The 25,985-nt window shown below is 39.3% G+C and overlaps 1 protein-coding gene across 33 annotated transcripts in view; it reads right to left on the reverse strand.

Moving 5' to 3' along the window:
- Positions 1–25,985, reverse strand: part of LTBP1 (latent transforming growth factor beta binding protein 1) — a 442,730-nt gene that overhangs the window by 88,571 nt on the left and 328,174 nt on the right. For all 33 annotated transcript variants that reach the window (XM_063623691.1, XM_055252600.2, XM_063623686.1 and 30 more), the window contains 4 exons: positions 21,214–21,336; positions 13,908–14,030; positions 12,861–12,983; positions 5,209–5,331 (listed from right to left, as the gene is read on the reverse strand). In XM_063623691.1, coding sequence (XP_063479761.1) covers positions 5,209–5,331; positions 12,861–12,983; positions 13,908–14,030; positions 21,214–21,336 — 492 coding nt within the window. The remainder of the gene's footprint in view (positions 1–5,208; positions 5,332–12,860; positions 12,984–13,907; positions 14,031–21,213; positions 21,337–25,985) is intronic.

Genomic DNA, 25,985 nt, shown 5'->3' on the forward strand with positions numbered 1-25,985 from the left:
CCCAAAGTGCTGGGATTACAGGCGTGAGCCACCGCGTCTGGCCAGGATGTGGGATTCTTAAGGGCAAGGCTAGACATGTCTTATTTATAGTATTTGGCTCATAAATGGCACTTCACAAATGTCTGCTGAATATATAAGTGAAATAGATTCCAATCTATAACTCATTGGAAATGGGTAATAGAAATAAAATACAAGTAAAAGAAGGCCTATTTATTTATTTTAGAGACAGGGTCTCACTCTTTTGCCCAGGCTGCAGTGCAGTGCATGATCACGGCTCACTGCAGTCTCAGACTGCAGAGCACAAGTAATCCTCTCTCCTCAGCCTCTCGAGTAGCTGGCACTAAGGTACTGGCCCCATGCCTGGCTAATTTTTTAAATTTTTAGCAGAGATGGGGTCTCACTATGATGCCCAGGCTGGTCTGGAACTCCTGGCCTCAAGTGATCCTCCTGTCTTCGCCTTCCAAAGTGCAGCAATTACAGAGGTGAGCCACCATGCTTGGCCGAGAAGGCCTTTTAGACCATGAAAATTCGTATTTACATGGTTTCCGATGATGAAATCAGTGAATGAGGGCTCAGTGCAGTGCCTACCACACAATAAAGGGTCAAAAAGCAGTAACTACTATTAAGAAGACTCATGAACAAATCATGCTATACACTTGTGTTGTCGACTTTATGCTCAGCTTGTTTTCAGTGTAATTGTGCTCCCCGTGGCCAGGGTCAAGGGCTACTTCCAAACACTGATAACACATGGACTGTTTAAGTAAAAGGCTCTTTCAAACCAGTTCTAAATATATTGGCTAACAGTGCCCAAGATGACAACATAAAGCACCTAGAGAAAGGTTCACCTATTCACAATGGTTCTGACACATGCAACTGCCTAATTGTTGGTTTACTCATCTGTGTCCCTCGTTACACTGATGGCTCCTTGATAAGCGATCTCAGTTGAAAAGCTCTGAGTTCCTGACTCCTATTGGGTACACTGCAGGGTCTTATGAATGTTTGTCCACCACAAAATTTCTCAGTTACTTTCCTTCTCCACTAACTGAATGGTGACTGGTGAAGGTTCTTTTAGTTAATTGGGGGTCATAAAAATGATCACATGTCCTTAGCAGCAGCATTCAGGAGGCATAGCTCCACTAAGGTTATTTTCCTATCTTCCCCAAGTCTCGTAGGCCCTCTGTTTATCTCTTACAAAAGAGGTCTTCAGTACAGGAACCCACATGAATACTGCAAAGCTTAGTAAGAACAGGGAAAAGGTACAGATTGTATGTTCTTCCTATTGGCTGCTACAACATGCTTAGCCACTGACCCAGTGGTCCTCAATAAAGTCATCCCTTTCCCTATAGGCAGAATCTCCTGAAGCTCTTCTTTTTGACTTGTTGATCTTGTGCAACAGAAATTCTGGCAATTATTGGTTTAACCATCTTCCTTTATTAATCTTGAACTCTTTACCCTTCCATCTGTCACATAATTCAGATTATTTGGCCTGCCTGTCGCTGAATAAAAATAAGAAACCCAACAGGAATTACTCATACTTTCTTAACAATGCTCCTATTCTTGTTACTGTCACTAGTTTTTAGATATTTCAAGGAAGGCCAATGAATCATTTTCTACTTATGTATTTCTCAATGTGATTTTACTCTGTGAAATTCTTTACTTCTTTTATAAAATCTCTGATATTGTCTATGTTTGTTCTCTACCTATTGGTAATATCTTAGATTGGCCATCCTTTTTGAATTTTGACCTCCTTTTGGTCCTCAGATCCACTCTTTATTTCCAGTCTGCTGCCCAAGAATTACCTCTATCTGAGGAAGAAGGTGGCATGAAGTTCCACTGGCTTGGGGATCAAGCTCAGGACCTATATCCATCTTATTAAGCCCTAGCAGCTACCTGAGACCCCTCTTCTTATTTTATCCTGTGCCTCAGCGTGGTCCTTTAAAAACTACCTGCTTTGCAACTTTGCATAGGGAATAATGTGCACAAAGTTTTTACATCAAAAAAGTCACCGATTAACACAAATAATTGTCTAAAAAGTTTGACGACAGGAACTGAAGATGAATTCCTAGACTTTTTTTTTCCAGGAAACTGCTAAGAAAGAACAACATGAATATTTGGAACTAGGGAAACATATGCATTCAATTTGGATTGTACTTATTGAGGCATTTCTAAACTATGCTGCTAGTAACTTCGAGCTGAAAGCCAGACTATATTTAAGTTGGGTTTCTTTCATCGGTCCGCGATTCCACAGAAATTCATAATTTGGCATGCGTAAATCAAAACATGAAACTGAACTGCATTCTGAATCTCAAATGTATCCTGCCACATTTCTAAAGAGACTATTAACATGGAATTTCCATACTGTCTGTATATCATCATTAGTTTTGTATGGGAAAGAAAATCTTAAACATGCTTCCAACTGAAAATGCCTTACTGAATATAAAAGTATTTTCAGAACATTAGGTAAGGTTTAAAGTTTATGCCTATCACACACTGTTATTCAAACATGTCCATGGTTATTAGCATTGCCATCAATTACATTTTCAGAATTTAAACAAACTCTGAAATCTACACCTCTCTACAGAACGCTGACATGATCAAGGGATTAGAGAAAAGTAGGCTACTAACTTCAGGCAGAGTGAAAGATCACAAAACTGCCTCTAGTGAAAGAGCGAAAAGGGATAATTCAAAACGAGGTGAGTATATATATGCCATCATATACAGCTTCTAACATGATTTGGTGAGTGATAAAACAGATTCACAGACACTATTCTTTAAACAGTACTAAGACCTACTTCAGAAATGCTTCTCATTTATTTGGATTTACATTTTTCAGACATATTAACTTATTCTGGAAAATAGGAATAAATGTGACAGAGAATGAAGTCAATTTAATAATGACTGATAGTCAATAAAACCCTGTATGTTTGGAGTAGTCACATATTTGAGAGGTGATATCAAACCACAGACACAAATTTAATATATTGAGAGAATGGAATAGTGCAATTAATGAATCAGATAACTAAATTAGTTCCGTGTGACTGAACTCTAGAAGTTAAATTTATGCAATATGAAATCTTGGTCCATTTTTATTAAGATTTGGTTTTGCCTGTATTTGGCCAAAACAAATTGTGACGAGAAGAATTAGAAAAGAAAATATACTTTTAAGCCAAAAAGCCTATAATAAAAACAAGATTCAGGGTTTGTTTTCCTTTTTTTTTTTCCATCTCTTGGTATTTTTATATAAATCAAGATTCATTTTGTTAAAAGGTAATAGTCCCAAAGTGGAAATATTCCCACATATATTTATAATTCAAATGTTCCTTCTCTTTTGCATTAAATCCAAGCACATTTAATTTTGCATTGGAAAAACTGAATTTCACCTTATTACATGAGGATGGCAAATAAATATATGATCTCAAATGAGGTACATGGTATATTTAAATCTTGGGATTTTTAAAATATCTGTCTTGGGTACACATCAAGTGCAGGAAGGTGTATATTTAAATCTTGGGATCAGTAAAGGAATTAATTTTTAAAAACCTTGTGGCAAAGGTCCATGTTTTTCATATCTCTGACACATGGCTGGGTGTGACTGGTAATATAGATATATAATTCCAGTGCCACTATCTTAGAGAGTAGACACCATCTTCTCCTACAAGAAAACTGTTATTTGGGACATGTGAGGTGAGATATAATTTACGGCAATCCAGAATTTTAAAAAAAGCATACATATTCAGTAATAGTGGGTAAAAAGTAACTCCAACAATTTTTTTTATTTATTTGTGCTTTGGGATACACTACACAGTTCCATAACGGTAGATAAACAATAAGAAAAAAATAATATTTATCGGGTATCAGAAATAAACAGATATAAAGGTAAAATAAGTGTGAATTTTCAGTGGAAAATATAAACATGGGTTTACTAACACTAGTAAATAGAGGAAAGCTTGTGGGGCAAGTCAGGTATAGCTAAAAATGTTGGGATACAGAATCTAGAGAATTTAATTTTTTTAGCCATGGTGTCGAAATGACTCAGTGGGCTACCTTGTGAGAGAAATCACTTAATTTCACTTTCTTCTTTCTTTTGGCTATAAATGTAACAATAATTGGTATGGCAATGTAGGGAAGAGTACTGGGAAAAGATCCTGGGTTCAAATCTCAACTTTACCACTCATTAGACAGCAGCATACTCACTAACTTCTCGGAGCCTCAGTTACTCATGCACAAAATGAATACAAGAAAAGCTACCTCCGAAGTTGCTGTAAGAACTCGAAGAGATACCAAGATACCTACAGTACTCAGCACACTGAAGAAGCTCAGTTACAGCTGCTGTGATTGTTATTATTAGTACCTGTGTTGTGTTGCTGTGTTTTTATTAGTACCCTTCATGCACTGTACAGTTTGGAAGATTAAATGTGACAGCACATTGAAAAAATATTAGATCCCCTTCTTCATGATTTTGACCAAATTGCTAGTGAGGCTTTTTAGGAAGAGGAAAAGCAATGGTGAGCCAGGTGCAGTGGCTCATGCCTGTAATCCCAGCACTTTTGGAGGCCGAAGCGGGTGGATCATGAGGTCAGGAGTTCAACACCAGCCTGGCCAAGATGGTGAAACCCCGTCTCCAATAAAAATACAAAAATTTGCTGGGTGTGGTGACAGGCACCTGTAATCCCAGCTACTCAGGAAGCTGAGGCAGGAGAATTGCTTGAACCTGGGAGGTGGAGGCTGCAGTGAGCCGAGATCCCACCATTGCACTCCAACCTGGGTGACAAGAGCGAGACTCTGTCTCAAAAAAAAAAAAAAAGCAATGGTGGGCACTGGATAAAAACTGAGTCAGAAAAGGACAGATAAATACCACCTATGAGACAAAATAAAATATGCCCATAAAACACGCTATAAAGATAATTTAGAACCCAGTACCAAGGTTACAGCATGGAATAAACAGTAAAGTACAGGTGACCTCAGCATGGAAGCACGCAGTGAGGACACGGCTCTGACTCGTGTGAGTTTCAGTTGACACTATGCTGGACAAAGCAACACCTTCCTGCACTTGATGCGGACCCAAGACAGGTATTTTAATATCAAAAATTGACATAGATTATTTACATATAAATCACATGGCAAAGCCACAGACTATCATCTGGAAACATGGCAGAATTGAAGAATTACATAAATAATGACTGGGGAAAAAAAGAGAGCAAGAAATACCTTGACATGTTTTATTGTCGTCTAGCTGAAATCCATCCGGACAAGTACAATCATAGGACCCCGCAGTATTAATGCAGTCTCCTCTCTGGCAAACACTCTTGTCCTCCAAGCATTCGTTGATATCTAAAAACCAATTTAAATTTTTTTAAAGACTAAATAAATCACATATCGGAAAATTAGACATTTCTCTTACATGTAAACGTACACTATTTTACATCATTTATAATACATAATTTTAAATACATGACAACTTTTTATTTTTATTTTATTTTATTTTATTTTTTTTGAGACGGAGTCTTGCCCTATCACCCGTGCTGGAGTGCAGTGGCGCTATCTCGGCTCACTGCAACCTCTGCCTCCCAGGTTCAAGTGATTCTCATGCCTCAGCCTCCCAGTAGTTGGGATTATAGGCGGCCACCACCACGCCCAACTAATTTTTGTATTTTTAGTAGAGATGGGGTTTCACCATGTTGGCCAGTCTGGTCTTGAACTCCTGACCTCAAGTGATCCGCCCACCTCAGCCTCCCAAAGTGTTGAGATTACAGGCATGAGCCACCACACCTGGCCAAGAAATGGAACTTTTAAACACCAAATGAAATTAAATGGAAGAGGAAAAGTCACAATTCTGTAGCAAATAATAATTTACTTGATTATATTGTTGGTGATAATAAAGACTTAAAATATTTCAAAAATACTTATTAAGTATATCTTGAGCAACACTTGATCTATTTATACAAGCTCCTGTATTATGCATTATAGAAAAAAATTTAAAAGTTTTCAGCATGGTCTTTGCCCCCAAGAGAAATGTTTGATCAAAGAAACAAACTATATTGTATTATTAACAATAAAATAAACAAATGATATTGTATTATTAAACATAAAATATTACATTGTTTTATAAGTCCAAACCAATGCAACATAAGAATTGTCACAAAATATAATTATCTGACAAAGTAGTGGCAGCAACTTTAGGGGTCATATGCATTTAGACAAAGAATACCATAAAGTTTAAAATAAAACTTTTGTGTAACAGAAGCATATTTGTAAATTTACTTATAGTAAATTTCACAGTAGGGTAGAATATGGGGGAGTCGGAAGAAGAGGGACTTTTGAACAGAAGGAGAACAGCAAGATCAAAAACCTAGTTTAAGTCACTTATTTAGCAGCTGTAACAAACAGGTTTGAGGTAGCCTGGATTTTAAAAAATGTTTAAAAATGTTTTAAAAAATTCATAGCAAATGCGCAACTAAAAGTAGTATACATAACCATAATAATAAGTTTTGACTGTGAGAATGAAAGACAATTAATGACCCCCCTTCACCGCATGAACGCGAGCAGATCTTTCTCAAGGCTGCTGATTACCATGTTTACCCCTAGTCAAAGCTCATTATTCCTAATGTACTCCATGCCCTCTTCTGTTGTGAACGTGAGGATTTAAGTTATTAGCAATGAACAAAGCTAAGGAACAAAACCTTCTTTGTTTTCTCAGAATTTGGCATTTTATGGCATTTCTTGCAAATAATTATAATTGCTGCCAAAATATGAGAGATTCCAGGAAGAAGTGAATATGGAGACTGTTGCCATCTGTTCTAATACGCCCCACTGTCTGGTTCAAGTACGGTGATACCGAATTTCATTTTTCGCCTAGAATCCAATCAACCAGTTAACTGGCTTCTGTACTATTCACAGGGGAAACAAAAGAGAAGTAAGAGAGTACCTTATCACTTCTTTCTATCAAATAAAAACAAGTTATTATAATGACTGTTCACCCAGAATTAAAATGCTTCCAGGTACTGACCCTAAAACAGAAAACATAGGTGATGTGAATTTCTCTCAACTGAGGCAGGTTCTCAACTTTTTCTTTAATGTGTTTTTCTAGCTTTACTAAAGTATAATGTACATAAAATAAATTCATCGACTTAAGAGTCAGCTCAATGAGTTTTGACAAATGTATACACATCCCTGTGACCACCATCCCAGTCAAGTAATAGGCATTTCCATCCGCAACATATTCCCTCTCACTCCTTTTGTGCTTTGGGGCTTCTTCCTCTCGGCATAATAGTTTTGAGATTCGCCCAAGTTGTTGTGTGTATTAGTAGTTCTCTGGTCTTTATTGCTGGGTAGAATTTCATTAGATGATTGCACCATAATTTGTTTACTCATTCACCTTTTGATAAGCATTTTGGGTTGTTTCCATTTGGGCCATTGTGAATAACCTTTCTATAAATATTTCTATAATCACAAGTCTTTGTGTCAACATATGCTTTTATCTTTTTTGAGTAAATACCCAGGAAAAGGATGCATGGGTCATGGAATTGGGTTATATTTAAGTTTTGAACAACTGTTATCTAAAGTGGCTGTAGCAATTACATTCCCACAGGAAACGTATGAGAACTCTGATTGTTCCACATTTACTCTGATAGCTCTACAACTATTTTAATGGGTGTAAAGTAGACAACCAGTTTTGTTTTGTTTTTGAGATGGGGTCTCGCTCTGTTGCCAGGCTGGAGTGCAGTGATGTATCTCGGCTCACTGCAACCTCCGCCTCCCGGGTTCAAGCAATTCTCCTGCCTCAGCCTCCCAAGTAGCTGGGACTACAGGTGCCTGCCACCACGCCCAACCGATTTTTGTATTTTTAGTAGAGATGGGGTTTCACCATGTTGGCCAGGACGGTCTCGATCCCTTGACCTTGTGATCCGCCTGCCTCAGCCTCCCAAAGTGCTGGGATTACAGGCATGAGCCACTGCACCCAACTGACAATCAGTTTTTACATTAACCTTTCTTTCTTTGCTTTGTAGGAAATGGAGACAATGAAGTGGGAAGAAGCGTATTTGATCAGTGGCATTAAATAAAAAACTCAATTCAAAAAAGATCATAAGAGAATCCTGGGAATATGAATTTCCACAAGAAAAAACACTTCATAACCTAGATGTTTGCCTCAGCATAATGGAAGCATGTTGTTCTGTTCATGCTGGGTTTCTTTTTTTTTTTTTTTTTTGAGACTGAGTTTTGCTCTATCACCCAGACCAGAGTACAGTGGCGTGATCTTGACTCACTGCAACTATTGCCTCCCAGGTGCAAGCGATTCTCCTGCCTCAGCCTCCCCAGTAGCTGGGATTACAGGCGCCTGCCACCACGGCCAGCTAGTTTTTGCATTTTTAGTAGAGATGGGGTTTTACCATGTTGGCCAGGCTGGTCTCAAACTCCCGACCTCAAGTGATCCACCTGCCTCAGCCTCCTAAAGTGCTGGGATTACAGGCGTGAGCCACCATGCCCGGCTCTGTTCATGCTACTTTAAAGCAATTTGATTCTCATTTACTTTCCAAAATCTAAGACAAATAATGAATGTGAGGGAAAAGAGCATTATTTTAAGTGTTTATAAATAATTGTATACATTAGAAAGCTGAGCATATGTTAGGATTAGGTTAATTTTTTTTTGCAAGGCCTTTATCTGTCTTCAAAGCAATAAAAAGGTTGAACATTAAGAGAGCACAACATGTTCGTACCACCACCTGGGGTAGTGTGAAAATACATATTTTTCCTAGAAGTAGAGTAACAGGTTTTAAGGGCAGGAACAGTGAATCACTGTCATCTTTCTACCAAGACTGAGCTTGTTGAGGTCACCAACTACTTCCAGCTTGCTAAAAATCCCATGGTTAACTTTTGGTCCTTCTGTTACCCAGCAATAACATTTGACACAATCCATCACTTCCTCCTCCTTGAAACACTTTCTTCTCTTGGATTCTAGGTTTTCTCCTTCTTCACTTGCCACTTTTTCCTCAATCTCCTTTGCTGGTTCTTACCCATTTCCTCACTTTTGAATGTTGGAGGGCCCGGGATTTCTCTCTCTTCTAGCTATACTCATTCCCAATCAGTTTCATGGCTTAGAACTGACCCCTAAATTCCAAATGCATAGATCCAATTGCCTTTCAGATATCTTCCTTCGAATATTCATCTTGGGCATCGAAAATGGAAAGTGCCCACGTGGTGCCCCTCAGGTCTCCACACAGCTGGTTCCTCGGGCATCCGCACCTGCTATTCCTTTGAACTGAATGCTCCACCCATAAATGATTGTTATCATCCCAGCAAGGCCTCTACTTGCCTCTTTATTTAAAATCACCACCCTCCCTCAACACACCCCATATACCCCACTCTATTTTCTCTGTAAAATTTATTGCCATTTAACAAACTATATATTTTACTTATTTATCATATATATATATATACATATATATATATATATATATTTTTTTTTTGAGACAGAGTCTTGCTCTGTTGCCCAAGCTGGAGTGCAATAGCTTGATCTTGGCTCATTGCAACCTCTGCCTCCTGGGTTCAAGCGATTTTTCTGCCTCAGCCTCCTGAGTAGCTGGGACTACAGGCACGTGCCACCACGCCCAGCTAATTTTTTTTTTTTTGTATTTTTAGTAGAGACGAGGTTTCACCATGTTGGCTAAGATGGTCTCGATCTCCTGACCTCATGATCCACCTGCCTTGGAACTCCCAAAGTGTTGGGATTATAGGCGTGAGCCACTGCACCCAGACATTTATTGTATTTTTTCGTTATCTCCCACGCTACAATGTAAGCTACAAAAGGGAAGGAATTTCTGTTTGGTTTATTGCCCTATGCCTAGAACAGTGCCCGGCACAAGCTCCACACTAAATAAATATTTGAACGAATACATAAGTGAATGTATGAATGACTCTGATTTGGAAAGAAATACCAGAAAGAAATACTATCCCACCTTTCCACCTTTTTAAAATTTTGTCCACAAATAAATGACCAAGAGCAAAGGGCACAGAGAGAAAGGGAAAGACACTGTAAGTAGTGAGTCATCTTCTCAGCTTTGTAAAGGACTGCAGGGAGCAACCTTAGTGAGGGATTGGGGAAAGGTTAAGGTAGACATGAGATTAAAGACTGTGCTTGGAGGGAACGAGTCACAGGCAGAGCCTTTGAAAGCTGAGATGCTCCAGACCCCTAAGAATGAGGACAATTGAGGTACGCTCATTATCACAGAATGACTGGCTACCAAGCATGCTGGAGTCAGTAGCGCACAGAAGCAGGCACAACACTTGGGATTCTGACTCTACGAGGAGGCCAGCAGGATGGCAGGACAATGAGAAAACAAGGTCTTTGCCAGAGCTATTAGGGGAAAATTACACATGTAAACATAAAAGCCAACAAGAAAGATGGCTCTTCCTTGCACAGCTGTGAAAGGCATGTGAACAGTCACAGCTTAGTTAATTATGGCTAAATATCACTAGGGAGGGTCGAAAACATTGCTAGTTGGGAATTAGCAGGCTGAAGTACTAACATAGTTTCAAAGGGAGCTCTAAATTAGTTGGATGGACTCCAGTCCTATTTATAACCCAGTACACTAGAGAAACTAGTCCTGACTTTAAAAGAAAAGGGTCTGATTATATATTCCAAAAGAAGCTTTCTTATGGAACATAATCATATCTTATATACATTAATAATGAAGAACGAGTTTGCTAAAAGCTTTTGTTTGACTTTTCATGCAATGGATGTTTTTGGAATAAAAACCTTAAGACTTCTGTTAAGATGCTTACACATTAAAAGAGACAAAGTGAGGAACATGCCCTCTGATGAACATCAGTTACCTAAGACTTAATCAATGGTGCAGTTCCTTCTTGGCTTGGCCAGGAATCAGGAGAGAAGAGATGCTGATGGTCAGTTTATGTTTTCAGTGCCCTAGCACAGGGGTCCTCAATCCCTGGGCCATGAACTGGTATGGGTCCGTGGCCTGTTAGGAACTGGGCGGCACTGCAGGAGGTGAGCAGCAGGGAGCGAGCATTACCGCCCGAGCTCCACCTCCTGACAGATCAGCAGCTGCATTCGATTCTCATAGGAGGGCGAACCCTCTTGTGAACTGCGCATGTGAGGGATCTAGGTTGCATGCTCCTTATGAGAATCTAACTAATGCCTGATGATCTGAGGTGGGATAGTTTCATCCTGAAACCATCCCCCCAACCCCGTCCAGGGAAAAACTGTCTTCCACGAAACTGGTCCCTGGTGCCAAAAGAGTTGGGGACCACTGCCCTAGAATATACCTTATCAGTTACTTAGTTCTAGAATACATTCTTCCATAAATGGCTCCCTCCAACACAACCGACCCTCCCACCTTGGGATGCCACTACCTAGAATCATTATCATTTACCCATATATTAGAGAGTTCCCAAAACACAACTTTCTCATACATAGTCATATCTTATATTATCACTTATCTGACCTATTTCTCAATAGGGGTGTGTGTGCATGTGTGTGTGTGTGTGTGTGTGTGTGTGTGTGTATATATGTGCATGTGTGTGTGTGTATATATATATATATATATAAAATTAGCTGGGCGCCACCACTCCCAGCTAATATTTGTATTTTTTTAGTAGAGACAGGGTTTCAGCATGTTGGCCAGGCTGGTCTCGATCTCCTGACCTCAGGTGGTCCGCCCGCCTCGGCCTCCCAAAGTGCTGGAATTAGAGGCATGAGCCACCGCATCTGGCCTCAATAGGAATATTGATTACAACTTTTCGTTGGTGTTATTAACTCTTTTAGGAACGTGATCACCTTAGGATAAAATCTTAGAAGTTGATTTACTGATTAACAGTATACACTTTAAGGCCTTTAAAACGCTGGCAAAATTGCCTTCCCGAGGGTTGGGTCATTTACACTCCCAGCAGCAGGACGATATGGGGCTCAGCCACTTCTGAATGCTTGTGCCAAGTTCTCTGGTCAGAAATATAGATGCTGTAAATGACAATGGATCTTTCCCAATCAACTGGACCGGTAGTGAAAAAGGATCTGGGGCTGCTGAAATGTGTGTGTCACGAAACCATTCACCAAAAGGCTCATCCACTTCTCTCAAAGGTGGGGTTCAGACCCTCCTTCAAAAACTCGGACCCTGCACGGGAGACACAACCCTGCCAACATGCATATTTCTGGTTTCACAACTGACAGGCTCTAAATGCAGTGAAGCCTCAGGTGGGCTGGGAAAAAGCTTATTACTTCGGTGGACAATGAACACAGAGAAAGGTCACAAGTGACAGACTGGTGGTAAAAGTGAAAAAGAAGCCCACTGGGAGAAGATACTCCCCTCTCCATAAGCAGGCCTGGTTCAGTCACCCAACCACTGCAGAAAGCTTCTTAGCCAAACAAGTAGTGAAAGTGGTTGATGGCTGCACGATGCTGGACATGTGGGATATCTTTCAGAAATATTTTATGCAAAAAGCCAAAAACTGAATTGATGTTTGGCTCTGAAAAACCTTCTAATTACCTGGAAAATTAAGTTGTATTTACTTATTTGGAACATTTAGAAGTTGGTTCTGCATAAATAAGGTGTTACAGTTCAGAACTATGTACCCAGGATAAACCATCTATAGCTGGTAAAGTTAAACTGATTCCTTTATGCCTTTGGCTGGCACAAGTCTAAAAGACAGCTCCAAGCAGTGCAAAGATAATCTGGACTCTACTCCCTTCTTTGAATTATTTGTGTGACCCTGGGGAAGACACTTTGCAGGGACCTAATGTCTTCACTATGAAATCAAGAGATGAGGTTCAAAGATCAAGGCTGAGATGGTGCCCAGATTTCCCTCTGATCTGGGCATTTTATGATTCTGAAATCAGGAGCAATTCTTACCTTCACAGTGGTCTCCAAGCCCAGATGCTCTGTAACCCTGGTCACACACACATTGAAAAGAGCCCTCAGTGTTCCTGCACTGCCCATGAGCACAGAGATGACGGTGCTGGCATTCATCAATGTCTATGAGCGAGAGAATACAAAGAAACTGTAGAAGTGGTGCTTCAAAAACATTTTCAATCAGTCTCAATTGGATCGGTGTAAATTCTAGAAGGACAATGTTGATGCAAGTAATGACCGCCAGGTATTGTCGCTTTTGTAATACTATCTCAGGAGACTTTTTTTGCTTATCAAATATTCAGAGTATACATGAAGACATGGATATTGTTTCTTTATGAAACAATTGGCCTTATACAGTGTGGATTCTGTTCTTAAATAAGAAATGGTGTTTCCTCTCAAGAACCCTGGACACTTGTGGTTGACACAGGTGAGATCATAATATCTTCAAGTTCAGGAAGCACATACTTATTGGGAAGTGAAGTATTTCTGTGTGAAATTCAATGAAATATTTCTTTAAAAAGTCTAAGGCCAGCCCTAGCAAATCCAGAATCCTCACTATCACCTGTAGGAACAGAACACATTTTGCAAACTTTTTCTCTAATGGGGACATTATTACAGTTTTACTGAGAAGTCTTCTTTAGCGATTTTTTAAAAGGCAAAAATTTTTCAACGTTAAATACAAAAATTAAGGTTATTAACATTCCACAGCATAAAGCAGCCTGATATAATGACTTTCTAATTGCTGAAATCCAAGTATATAAAACCTTTAAATTAATTTACATGTTTAAATGGAAATTACCTTCTGTAGTAAAGAATTACACAGAGAGTAATAATTTTTCTTCTTAATACTAATGCCTAGCCATTGAACTGTCTTCAGTCTTGTTTTATTGACTTTCCTAACTTATGTTTAAGTCCCTGGCTTTCTGGCACTATAATGCAATTATCTAGGTAATTTTTAAAAGGTAAACTCACTTGACTGAGTGTACATTTTTTCAGACCAGGTACTTTAAGCTGAAGTTTCAGTAGTCCATGTTACTACACTCTTACCTTCACATTGGTCTTTAGCTGCCGACAGCTGGTACCCCTGCCCACAGGTGCACCTGAAGGAGCCCTCGGTATTTTTGCACTGCCCGTTTATGCATAGATTCCCTTGCTGACATTCATCAATATCTGCAAACACAACAACGGCAATTTTTCTGAAAAAGAGACTACCCAGGAGAATGCAGTGCTCCCTGCAATGCATTCTGGGATTAGTGTTACAAAAATAATAGTACTTCTTATGTCTGGCACTACACACTTTAGTATGTATCACTCCACCCATGCTGTTCTATCAACCTCAGTGTATACTGATCTATAGAATAGAAATAACTAAAAATAGACAATAAATCAATAAGCTACTTATAATAATCATACTCCTCACCATCAATGTCTTGGAATACAACATGAAATATTTTAGAGTTGCAAACAGAAGGCAGAACCTGATGCAATATAATAGCTCTCAGACAGTTTGTAGACCTGTTTAGTTGCATGAAAGAAGTCAGAAGTAAAACTCGACTAGGAATTTGAAAAACAAAACCAAAAACATAAGCAGTTATGGAAGGAAACAGATACTTCTACTTTATCTAGAAGTTGAACTATAAGGCCAAACAGTTGTATAAAGAACTGTGGCTCATTTTCAAAGTAACAAGGAAAGCCAAGAGAAATGGTAGTATTATGATGACTGCTGAATACCAAAGGAGAAAGTGATAAGTGAGGATTTTTAAACATGCTTTGACTGAAGACAAAACCACTAACTGAGAAAGAAGATAATTCTTAATAAGTGTCCTAGAAAATGTCATGTATACGAACTTATACAACTGAAGTAAAGGACTGGCTTCATCAATAACTTGAATACGTCTGGTAAGAGTAGAGTTTTCCAGATGTTTTTGTTTGGCCACTATATTGGTCTGACCTAAGCAGATAATTCTGTCTTGCCTTGTCAGTGCAAATACAGCCTCAGAATGTTCTGCTGAATGGCTAGCCAACTTATAAGAGTTTATGATTATTAAAACATGGTAGGTACAACTGATCTTCATCACCTACATGACAGGTTTGTTGTGAAGATTACCGAAGGGAATAGATATAAAACACATTAGCCCTATACTCACAGGAGGAGAAAGGAGCCCTAATCTAAAGGGAGTAATAAATAAAATACGGGGATTTGTTTTTAAAAAACCATGCCCTATAGATCAATGTATGACTGTTGTTTCTTCAGATTTTCTTATTTCAAATGCATCTAAAAGTGTTTGCCAGGAAAACTCAATTAACTGTATAGGCCTTTCACTCAAGTATTATTGACAATTACCTGTTTCCCCTGAGCAAAATTTCTTTTTTTTTTTTTTTATTTTTTTGAGACAGAGTCTTGCTCTGTTGCCAAGCTGGAGTGCAGTGGCGCTATCTCGGCTCACTGCAACCTCCGTCTCCCGGTTTCAAGCGATTCTCCTGCCTCAGCCTCCCGCCCAGCTCATTTTTGTATTTTTAGTAGAGAGGGAGTTTCACCATGTTGACCAGGATGGTCTTGATCTCTTGACCTCATGATCCGCCTGCCTCGTTCTCCCAAAGTCCCAAAGTGCTGGGATTACAGGTGTTAGCCACCACACCTGGCCGCAAAGTTTCATTTCTTAACCTCTAATGGGGCATTAACTTTTAAAATGTATCCAGATATAAGCAAGGTATCAGGTTATCCCTTCCTGAAATAGTTGAAATTGCTACTGAAATATTGAAATAGTTTCCTGAAATAGCTCACACAAAGTATTAATGTAATTGGAGTTCAAAAATTTGTTTCTTATTTTATTTAATATTTCATAGCAATTACTTTAGTTGATTAAAAACTTTTGTTTTACCAATTGTGTTCTTGCTCTCTTTTATTTATAAATAATTCCTGGCTGCCAATATTGTCTGTCCATAGAGAAATTAAACAAGGTAACTTTCATTTTAAAGATTATTTTATACCTTTCAAACACTCTAAGTCTCTTAGCTTTAGGAATGGTTGCCAGCAAAGATCAGCCTCCGTCACTACTTTCTTTTAGCACATTCTATAAAATACTTGAGATGTCAGTTCACGAACTGAAGACCAACAATAGTTCTTGTAGCTGGCTGGATCTCACATAACATCTGACAACATTTTTAGTGCTTTGGAATCTTTTTGACTTTCTCATAGAAGACAACAAATTAAGCATTCCCATGTGAAGATGTCTGCAGCAGAGATATACCCTCCATTCCAAGGACTGTCAGGGTATGCCAGACATCTTACGTAACTGACTCATTTAGGTTGCTAAGAATGTCAGGAGTAATTCATGACAAGTAATGACACATACACTTGGAATAACTTGAGGCAACACAGTTATCTTGAACAAGGTGATCTTGGGTCTTTAAAATGACCAAAGGGAACAAAGATAGATTAATTCTAGGGATAAAAATATTTTTCTTTTCTAATGAGGGATAACATTTCTGAGCCAAAAGAAAGCTTTCTAATAAAATAGGAATGCTGGACAAATGTCTTCTTTCTTTTGTGCCAAGAATATCACACACCCCTGACATGTGAATGTACACCTGACATTATATGGTGACCAGAGCCTTTCACCTCTGTGTTCTTCTTCCCAAAAACCCATGACCCCAGTTTAATCATGGGAAAAACATCAGATGGATCCAGAGTGGGGAAAAGCTACAGGATTCTGGCCTATACTCTTGAAGACAGATAAGATCATGAAAACTAGGGAAAGATTCATTGGGGAGACAAGACAACTAAATGCAATGTAGTATCCTGGATTGGATCCTGGAACAGAAAGAGGACGTGACTGGAAAAACTTGTGAAATCCAAATAAAGTCTAGTGTTTAGCTTTTTGTTTTTGTTTTTGTTTTGTTTTGTTTTGTTTTGTTTTGAAAAGGCAGGGCCGGGCGTGGTGGCTGACACTTGTAATCCCAGCACTTTGGGAGGCCCAGGTGGGCGGATCACAAGGTCAGGAGACCATCCTGGCTAACATGGTGAAACCCTATCTCTACTAAAAATACAAAAATTAGCCAGGTGTGGTGGTACGTGCCTGTAGTCCCAGCCGCCCGGGAGGCTGAGACAGAAGAATCGCTTGAACCTGGGAGGCGGAGGTTGCAGTGAGCCGAGCTCGCACCACTGCACTCCAGCCTGGGTGACAGAGCGAGACTCCATCTCAATAAATAAATAAATAAATAAATAAATAAATAAATAAATAAATAAAGCAAGCAGTATATCAGATCCTAGCTCTGATGTGTAGAAGCTGTGTGAGCTTTCTCATCTGCAAAAAAAAGGGAACAATAATGCTTCCTACTAGAGCTGATATGAGGACTGCATGAAATAATACAGGGACAGAGATCATGTGGGAAGAATGAGTTAATGCATCCCAGGCTGTAACGGGAAGATGCCATTAGAATCGGAGTAGAGGTCAAGGTTAAATGCCAAGTGGAAGTAATAGCCCTTTCTCACCTCTAAGCTTTGGCATATGCTGTTTCCTCTGCCTGCCAAGTTTTACTCCCCTTTGTATTCAATACTTCAAGACCAAGTTCAAATAGCAATACCTTTGTGAAGCTTTCCCAGACGCACACAAGCAGAGTTAGCCACACACCTCTTGGCTTTAACGAAACTTTGTTTATGCCTCTAATTTAGCAAATGCCACCACCACGTCATGCTCTGCCCCTGCATTAACTCATTCTCTCTACATGATCTCTGTCCCTGTATTATTTCCTGCAATCCTTCTATCAACTCTTGCAGGTACCATTATTGTTCCCTTTTATTTGCAGATGAGAAAAGCAAGGCTTAGTGAAATAAGATACCATAACTTATCTAAGCTCACACAGCTTCTACGTATCGAGACTAGAATCCGATATGCTGCCTTTAAAAAAAAACAACGAAATACTAGACTTTAGACATTATATATATATTATAATCTTGGATATTAGATTGCTGTTAGTTGTCTTGTCTCCCCAGCCAATCTTTCCCAGGCTCAGCTGGGATGGCAACGGCCAAGAGCAAGACAGTGGTAATGAGCCATTCATTCAACATGTGCCTACTTTGAACATCCCATTAGAGAGTCTGATCCCCTAATTTTAGGGATGACACAATGTCTGGAAACCTGAGATTATTCACCCAAGGTCATACCATGAACCACTGGAAGAGCCACATCAGGTAAGCAGTGAGGAAGAAGATGAATATGAAAGGCAGGATAATCTTGAACAAGTACTTGGGTCCAAATAAGCACAGAATCTTCACTGGGCAGTTGTGACATTGATTTGGATAGGTCAGAGAATGCTAGCTGAAGAATGCAACTGTGACAAGTAAGTTTGGAATATAAAGGAGGAGGACAGATTACAAGAGTTTTTATCAACAAGCAGATGAAAAAATTAGGCAGATTAGGATGAAAGAAGATAAAATGGCAGGATATGAAAATAAACTAGATACAGCAATCAAAGATTAACCATGACTCCTAAGGCTTGAGATCCTCATCCACCATTCATCCAGTGTATGGGGGAAGAAATAATACCTTTCAGATGCTTCTCATATTTAATTTGGTCTGAGGAGATGCCTGGCTTAAGGAGTCAGTAGGAAACTGTGGAAGTGAGCCAAAAGAGAAGGGACCGGGAGAAATGGAGGTGTGCCCACGTTAGATGTTCCACTAGGAGTGGCCAAGATCCACTGTTGCTCTGCTGTATTATGGGAGCAAGGCATCAAATCCAGATGCCTGCACGTTCTCTACTGCCAGTGGAAGAGGCCTCGATTCTTACAGGGTACCAGGGTATTCATTTACTACTTGCCTACCATAGTGAGAAATTAATTATCACCCTAGACCCTTCACTTACATCAAGACACTTAAGAAGAAAATTGTTACTTATTTCCTCTTTTCCCTTTGCTAGAACATACTTTTAGATGTAAAAGTAAGCAGAAAAGAAAAAAATCCACAGATTTGGCCATAAGAAAAAAATTTTTAAAAATCTTAAAAAGAAAAATTAGGGAAGCCTTGGAGAAATTACAACAGTGTACCACCAAAAATGTATACGTAATGTACACATATTTATTATTACTATTATTATTATTATCATTGAGACTCTATTTTGAGTCTTGCTCTGTCACTCAGGCTGGAGTGCAGTGGCATGATCTCAGTTCACTGCAACCTCTGCTTCTCAGGTTCAAGTGATTCTTGTGCCTCAGCCTCCTAAGTAGCTGGGATTACATGCGCACGCCACCAAGCCCAGCTAATTTTTGTATTTTTAGCAGAGACAGGGTTTCGCCATGTTGGCCAAGCTGGTCTTGAACTCCTGACTTCAGGTGATCTACCTGCCTTGGGCCTCCCAAAGTGCTGTGTCCGGCCACGTGTACATACATTTATATATGCATTACATATATAAAGAGTTCATATACATTGATTAAAAAAATAAAAAGCCTGATAAATGAGAAATGATATTAACGGAAATTTTAAAAACAAATATAAATGTTAAGTATAAAAAGTAAATGTTTAAAAATTAGAAGTGTTCAGAGAATTGCTAAAAGGAATGAGCATATAAAACAAATATTAAACCTTTTTAGAATTAAAATAAATATATATTTGAAATGAGAATGTTCTCCTGTAAAAATAGTAAAAAGACCATGGTACAATATACGTATCAAAACATCACTGTGTGCTCCATAAATATGTACAATATGGATAATTATTACATGCCAATTAAAAAAAAACCAAATATCAAAAAAACTCAGAACATTTTTGCCAGGTGTGGTGGCTCACACCTGTAATCCCAGCACTTTGGGAGGCTGAGGCGGGTGGATCAAAAGGTCAGGAGTTCAAGACCATCCTGGCCAATATGGTGAAACCTCATCTCTACTAAAAATACAAAAATTAGCTGGGCATGATGGCAGGTGCCTATAGTCCCAGCTACTCAGGAGGCTGAGGCAGGAGAATTGCTTGAACCTGGGAGGCGGAGGTTGCAGTGAGCCAAGATTGCACTACTGCACTCTAGCCTGGGCGACAGAGGGAGACTCTGTCTCCAAAAAAAAAAAAAAAAACCTTTTACCTAATAATTCCACTTTTATGAATAAGGAAATAATTCTAAAGTTCAGACAAAAGTTTATTTTTAAAAGAGACCTAGCCAGGTGTGGTGGCTCATGCCTGTAATCTCAGCAATTTGGGAGGCCGAGGTGGGCAGATCACCTGAGGTCAGGCATTCAAGACAAGCCTACCCAACATGGTGAAACCCCATCTCTACTAAAATACAAAAATTAGCTGGGCATGGTGGGAGGCACCTGTAATCCCAGCTACTCAGGAGGCTGAGGCAGGAGAATCGCTAGAACCCAGGAGGCGGGGGTTGCAGTGAGTCGAGATCACACCACAGCACTCCAGCCTGGGGGAGAGGGCAAGACTCCATCTCAAAAAAACACCCAAAACAAAGAAACAAACAAACAAAAATTAGTCGGGCGTGGTGGCGTGCGCCTGTAATCCCAGCTACTCAGGAGGCTGGGACAGGAGAATCACTTGAACTTGGGAGGTGGAGGTTGCAATGAGCCAAGATCACGCCATTGCACTCTAGCCTGGGCAACAGAGGGAGACTTCAGCTCAAAAAAAAAAAAAAAAAAAAAAAAAAGACCTGTACCAGTTTTATTCACTAATGAGAAGTTGAAAATTTTTTGTTTGTTCAATACCTAAAGAAGAGCAAGAAAACTGTAATATGGCAATATACTAGAATATTGTGCAGCCTCTAAAAATAACGTTTGAAAAAAAGTTACGAATGGAATGTAAAACACTTATGGTAGGTATACTATTAAATGGCAAAAAGCAAGATATAAAATTCTACATAGAACAACATCTTTATATACAATATCCATGAAATATGGATATTCATTAATGAGATTATGTGAGATTGTTACTTTTCTTTTTTCTCTATTTGCTAAATTTTCTAAAATGAGTGTATATTGGTTTCTTTAATATCAATTTAATTCAGAAATAATTCACATGCTATACAATTCTATTTAAAATGTACAATTCAACGGTTTTTAATATATTCACAGAGTTGTGTAACTGTGTGTATTGCTTTTATAATGGGAAAAAAAATTTAGATGAACAGATCTGTGGCTTACAGACACTCTCTAAAAATACATTGTTTCTCTTTATGTAAACAGATATGCTCTGTATTTAACCACAGCAAGGAGCTACTTTTAGCCAAGCCAACCAATATGTGCTCTAAGTTGCTCGGTCAAAATAAACACAGGTAGCAGGATTCTCTTTTCTAAGGCTAATTGCTCTTATCTATATTTAAATGAAGTTTAAATAAAAATGGGAAACTTGATCGCAGTATTTACCTTTACAGTGCTTGTGGTCCGGAGTCCGGGTATAGCCTTTGTGGCATGAACACATGTAGGAGCCTTCAAGGTTGGAACAATCACCATTTGTGCAGACGTTTGGTTCCAGGCACTCGTCCACATCTTGAAGAATGTTGCGTAATGGAAAGAACAAAAAAAGAAGAAAAAGAAAACATGGATAAAGTTAAATTTGGTTAGAAATGGAAACAGTAGACCTTCAGAAGACCAGGCAGATTCTTAAAGATAAACTGTCAAATTAGCTCAAAGGAGAAAAAGCAGCTTGTCGTGAGCTAAATGGATGACGGTTCTATACTTTAACTTACCTTCTGAAAATAACTCAGAACCAAATATGCTCTCTGAACAAATTCAAGAGGTAAAGATGGCTTGTTGTAGGGGGGAGGAAGAAAGAGACGGGAGATTTAGTGCAACATCTCTACAAGAAAGAATTTTCCAAAGAACCAAAGATGGGTTGAGGTCTATTTTGGAAACTGATGAATTCAATAGGATGGGAGAGTTCACAAAAGCAAAAGATATGACTCATGACCCAGAGAAATCACAGGGAAGTTTTAACAGAAAGGTGAAAAAGAGTCTAATAAAAAGCTCTAAAATGGCAGTGAATCCATATGATAAAAACCAAGTAATCTAAGGGACAAACACAAGCCTACCGGGCAGTTTGAAGGTAGGGTACAGGCTGAAGAGGTAGATAATAATAATAATAGCACCTAATCTTTATCAAGCACTTGCTACATGTGGGCATTAAAAGCTTTACATACATCATCTCATTTAATCTGAACAAAATCCTTATGGGCCAACCATTTTATGGAGGAAGGAACTGAAGCTTAGAGAAGTTCAATAACTAGCCCAAGGCCACATAGAAAATGGTGGTTCTGAGACTTGAACCCCAGCCTATCCTTTTAACCTGACTGTAAGTTTCTGTCACAGGCAAAGTTAAATCTTGTGATTTAAAGTTAAAGAAAGAGAGAATGTATGAGTTGATGTTTGTTTTTATTATTTGCTAACACAGCATTTATATTGAAAATAATCATCTAAAATTTACTTCATTAAAAAATATTAAGTTCCTACTACATATTACTGTTTTTCAAAAATAAATAAATATGTAAGTTCTGTGTTCCATTTGAATGGCCCTGGGTAGGTCCACTGTATGTCTCAATGACAGACACTAGTGAGGTATCAGTAAGCAAAAACTTAAAGAGGAAAAACTTAAATCACAAAATGCTAAAACCACACATATAATATCACAATTAGGCTTAATCTTATAGGGGTCTACAACATAATCAAAGCATCTTAAGCCTAAGGCAGGCAAACGAGGAGGAAAAGATGCATGACAGCATCTGTTTCACTTTTCAAGGCTCACTACACCACGAAAGCAGCAAAGCTTTCTACCCTCTTAAGGCAGTCACAAGCACACTGACAATACAAATCCAGAGTCTAGATTGCATGCATTTGCATTGTATTCAGACTATTCTTTCTTACAGTGGAATGCAGAAATGGAGTTGTACTAAAACATGGCAAACACTTATCTGTGAGTGTGCACACGGGTGTGTTCCCTGCACATATTGAGAAGAGCCAAGGAAATGGCACCGCCTAGGTGCTCTGCGTTGTTTTCACAAAATATCACTAATTATGGTGAACTGACTCTAGTCCACGACAACAAAAATAGCACTTCCAGACTGACTCATTAACCACCCTTTCCTCGGTTGTGGGAATCCACTTCTGTAAACACTGAAGGCAAACAACTTGAAAGAAGAAGCCAAGCATTGGAGCCAAAATAAATAATGGGAATGAGCCTAGACACCAGGCATAGAAATTCCAGACAGCAACAGGAAAATGTCATGTTTAGTATCTGGTTTTGTTTCAAAAATGTTAATAAGCTCAGAAATGTATGGATTGCTCTTTAATTATTCATGCACCAGGGAAAGTGATTTATAAGGCTGTAGAATATAACAGCAAAATCAATTTCTAAGACCATACTTTCTCTAGGTAAAGTAAATTAACAGACACTGCAGATTACCATTTAGGAGATACTTATAAAACTTCTATTTTTCTAGGCTATTCATGATTAATGATGAAGCAGAATGCCTTGCAATATCTAGGGTAGCCTGATGTGTTTATTCTTTCTTACTTATTATAGACATAATTGCACGGAACCAGAATTCTGTCAAGCCAATCACCGTAGTTATAGAACAGTTTGAACTGAAAGTACATTGCCTTAATGAGACTATGCTCCTGAAAAAATAGCAAGACAGTAAAATATCACTAAAGAATCTCTACAAAGAAGGAAGGTCTCCAGAGAGCAACCACACATAAAAACACTTGGTGGATGCAAATGGTGTAAAATTAATTCAGCATTGTATTGTTAGCCCAGATTTCTCTCCTAAACTGTAGAAGCACGCATCCAGCTGGTAAGTCTACTGGACATCTCCTTGATGTCCCCCAGGTACCTCTGAGTCTTTACAGCCAAAACTGACTCCTCCCCTGTCTTTTCTTTATGTTATTTTCCATACCAATATCTTGTATTACTCTCTCTCTTCGAGTCCTTACTTTTACTCTCCCTCTTTCCTCACATTGTTTATTGCCCAGGCATAGCAATCTGCCTTTCAAATCTCTCTCAAATCACCTACTTTCATTCTTTCTCACCTGAGTTCCTGCCATAGTCTTTTAATTTGTTTTTCTAAGACTTGGCTTCTCTAATCCATTATCCAGCTTGCGGACAGAATAAACTTTTTTCTAAAATACAAATCTGATAAATGGTGGTGGCTCCTCTACTTTAAAAACCTTCAATGACTTTCAGTGTTCTTCAGTTTAGTCAAGGACACAAACTTATGGGGCCCTGGGTGGTAATGATAGCAGAAGGTGTGGCCCCCACAGTTCTAGCTTCCAACCCTTGGGAAAATCTCCCATCAATGCCATAAGAAGTGCTATGCTTTGAAAATGGTTTGTCCCTGCTAAAACTCATGTTGAGGCTTGGTTGTCAAGGTGGCAGCATAGGGAAGTCGTGCTTTTAAGAGGTGTTAGTTCGTTAAGATAGATGAATGTCTTTCTCTCGAGACTGGGTTAGTTCTTGTGGGAATGAAACTGTTCCCAAGAGAGTGGATTGTTATAAAGTGAGGTTGCCTCTGTGTTTTGCTCTCTTTGCATGCGCTTGCTTCACCTCCCACTTCTCCAGCATATTCAGATGCAGCACAAGGCTCTCACCAGAAGTGGCCATCTGATCTTGAATTTGCCAGTCTCCAGAATCATGAGCTAAATAAATAAACCTCTCTTCTTCATAAATGACCTAGTGTCAAGGTGTTCTGTTACAGCAACACAAAATGGGTTATGAAGGAAGAAGGTGATCCCTACCCACCCCACCACCCACCCCATGGTTGCCTTTTCCCTGAAGCAGAGGGAGGTGATTATGCCTCTGGTTTTCATGGTAGAGCTCAAAATTTGTCTTACTGTAAGATATGGTCTTACAGAATATTCATATTACCCAAATTCTTCCAGTCCATATACATAATGAGTTCAACAGGCCTTTGTGTTTTATCTGTTAGGAAATATAATAAAAAACAGCGTTGATAGAAAAATTGGTTCTAGCCAGGTGCAGTGGCTCTTGTCTATAATCCTAGAAACTGAGGAGGCTGAGGTGGGAGGACTGCTTGAGGACAAGAGTTTGAGACCAGTCTGGCCACCACAGCAAGCCCCTGTCTCCACACATAAACATTTTTTTTTTTAATTAGCTGAGTGTGGTGGTGCGTGCCTGTAGTCCCAGCTACTTGGGAGGCTGAGGCAGGAGGATCACTGGAGCCCGGGAGTCAGAGATTGCAGTGAGCTGTGATCATGCTGCTGCACTCCAGCCTGGACAAGACCTTGACACTTTAAAAAATAAAAAAAGAAAGAAAAGAAAAATGGATTCTAAATCTTAAGTAATTTACCAATGGGCTTTTGAGACATAACAATTTGGCATTTGCCACTCAATGAATTAATTAAACCTCCCAGGGTAAGAAACTTGCCAGAGGTATCAGGTCAGACTTGGTACGCAGATAGTTCAAAGATGCATGCATCCATCTTACTATCCTATCACCCAGTCCAAATTGATCCTTCCCATCTACAGTGCCCAGAGAGACTCTAACAATTGCATGGTTGAAAACTAGATGTGCCATGCCCACAGGATTTCCTGGTCTGCTCATCTAATCACTGTATCAGGAAAGGCAGTCAGGACAGTCTAGCATGATTTATCCTTAATGAATCCTGACTGGTTCTTATAATCATCACTTCCTTTTAAAAATGTTTCATCTCATCGTTTGAATCACACATTCTACAGTTCTTTGTCAAGATTAACATGAAGCTCAGTGGTCGGTAATTCCCAGACTCCACCTTCTTTTCTTTTTTCTTTTTTTGAGACGGAGTCTCGCTCTGTCACCCAGGCTGCAGTGCAGTGGTGAGATCTTGGCTCACTGCAACTTCTGCTTCCTGGGTTCAAGCGATTCTCCTGCCTCAGCCTCCTGAGTAGCTGGGACTACAGGTGCCCACCACCATACCCGGCTAATTTTTTGTATTTTTAATAGAGACAGAGTTTCACCGTGTTAGCCAGGATGGTCTCGATCTCCTGACCTTGTGATCTGCCCGCCTCGGCCTCCCAAAGTGCTGAGATTACAGGCATGAGCCACCGTGCCCGGCCTCCACCTTCTTTTCTTTTTGGGGGAAATGAAAACAATACTCTCTCCGTATCCTCTGGTAACTGTCAATTCTCCACAATTTCACAGAGATGA

The sequence above is a fragment of the Symphalangus syndactylus genome, chromosome 18 (assembly GCF_028878055.3).
Source record: "Symphalangus syndactylus isolate Jambi chromosome 18, NHGRI_mSymSyn1-v2.1_pri, whole genome shotgun sequence".
Lineage (NCBI taxonomy): Eukaryota > Metazoa > Chordata > Mammalia > Primates > Hylobatidae > Symphalangus > Symphalangus syndactylus.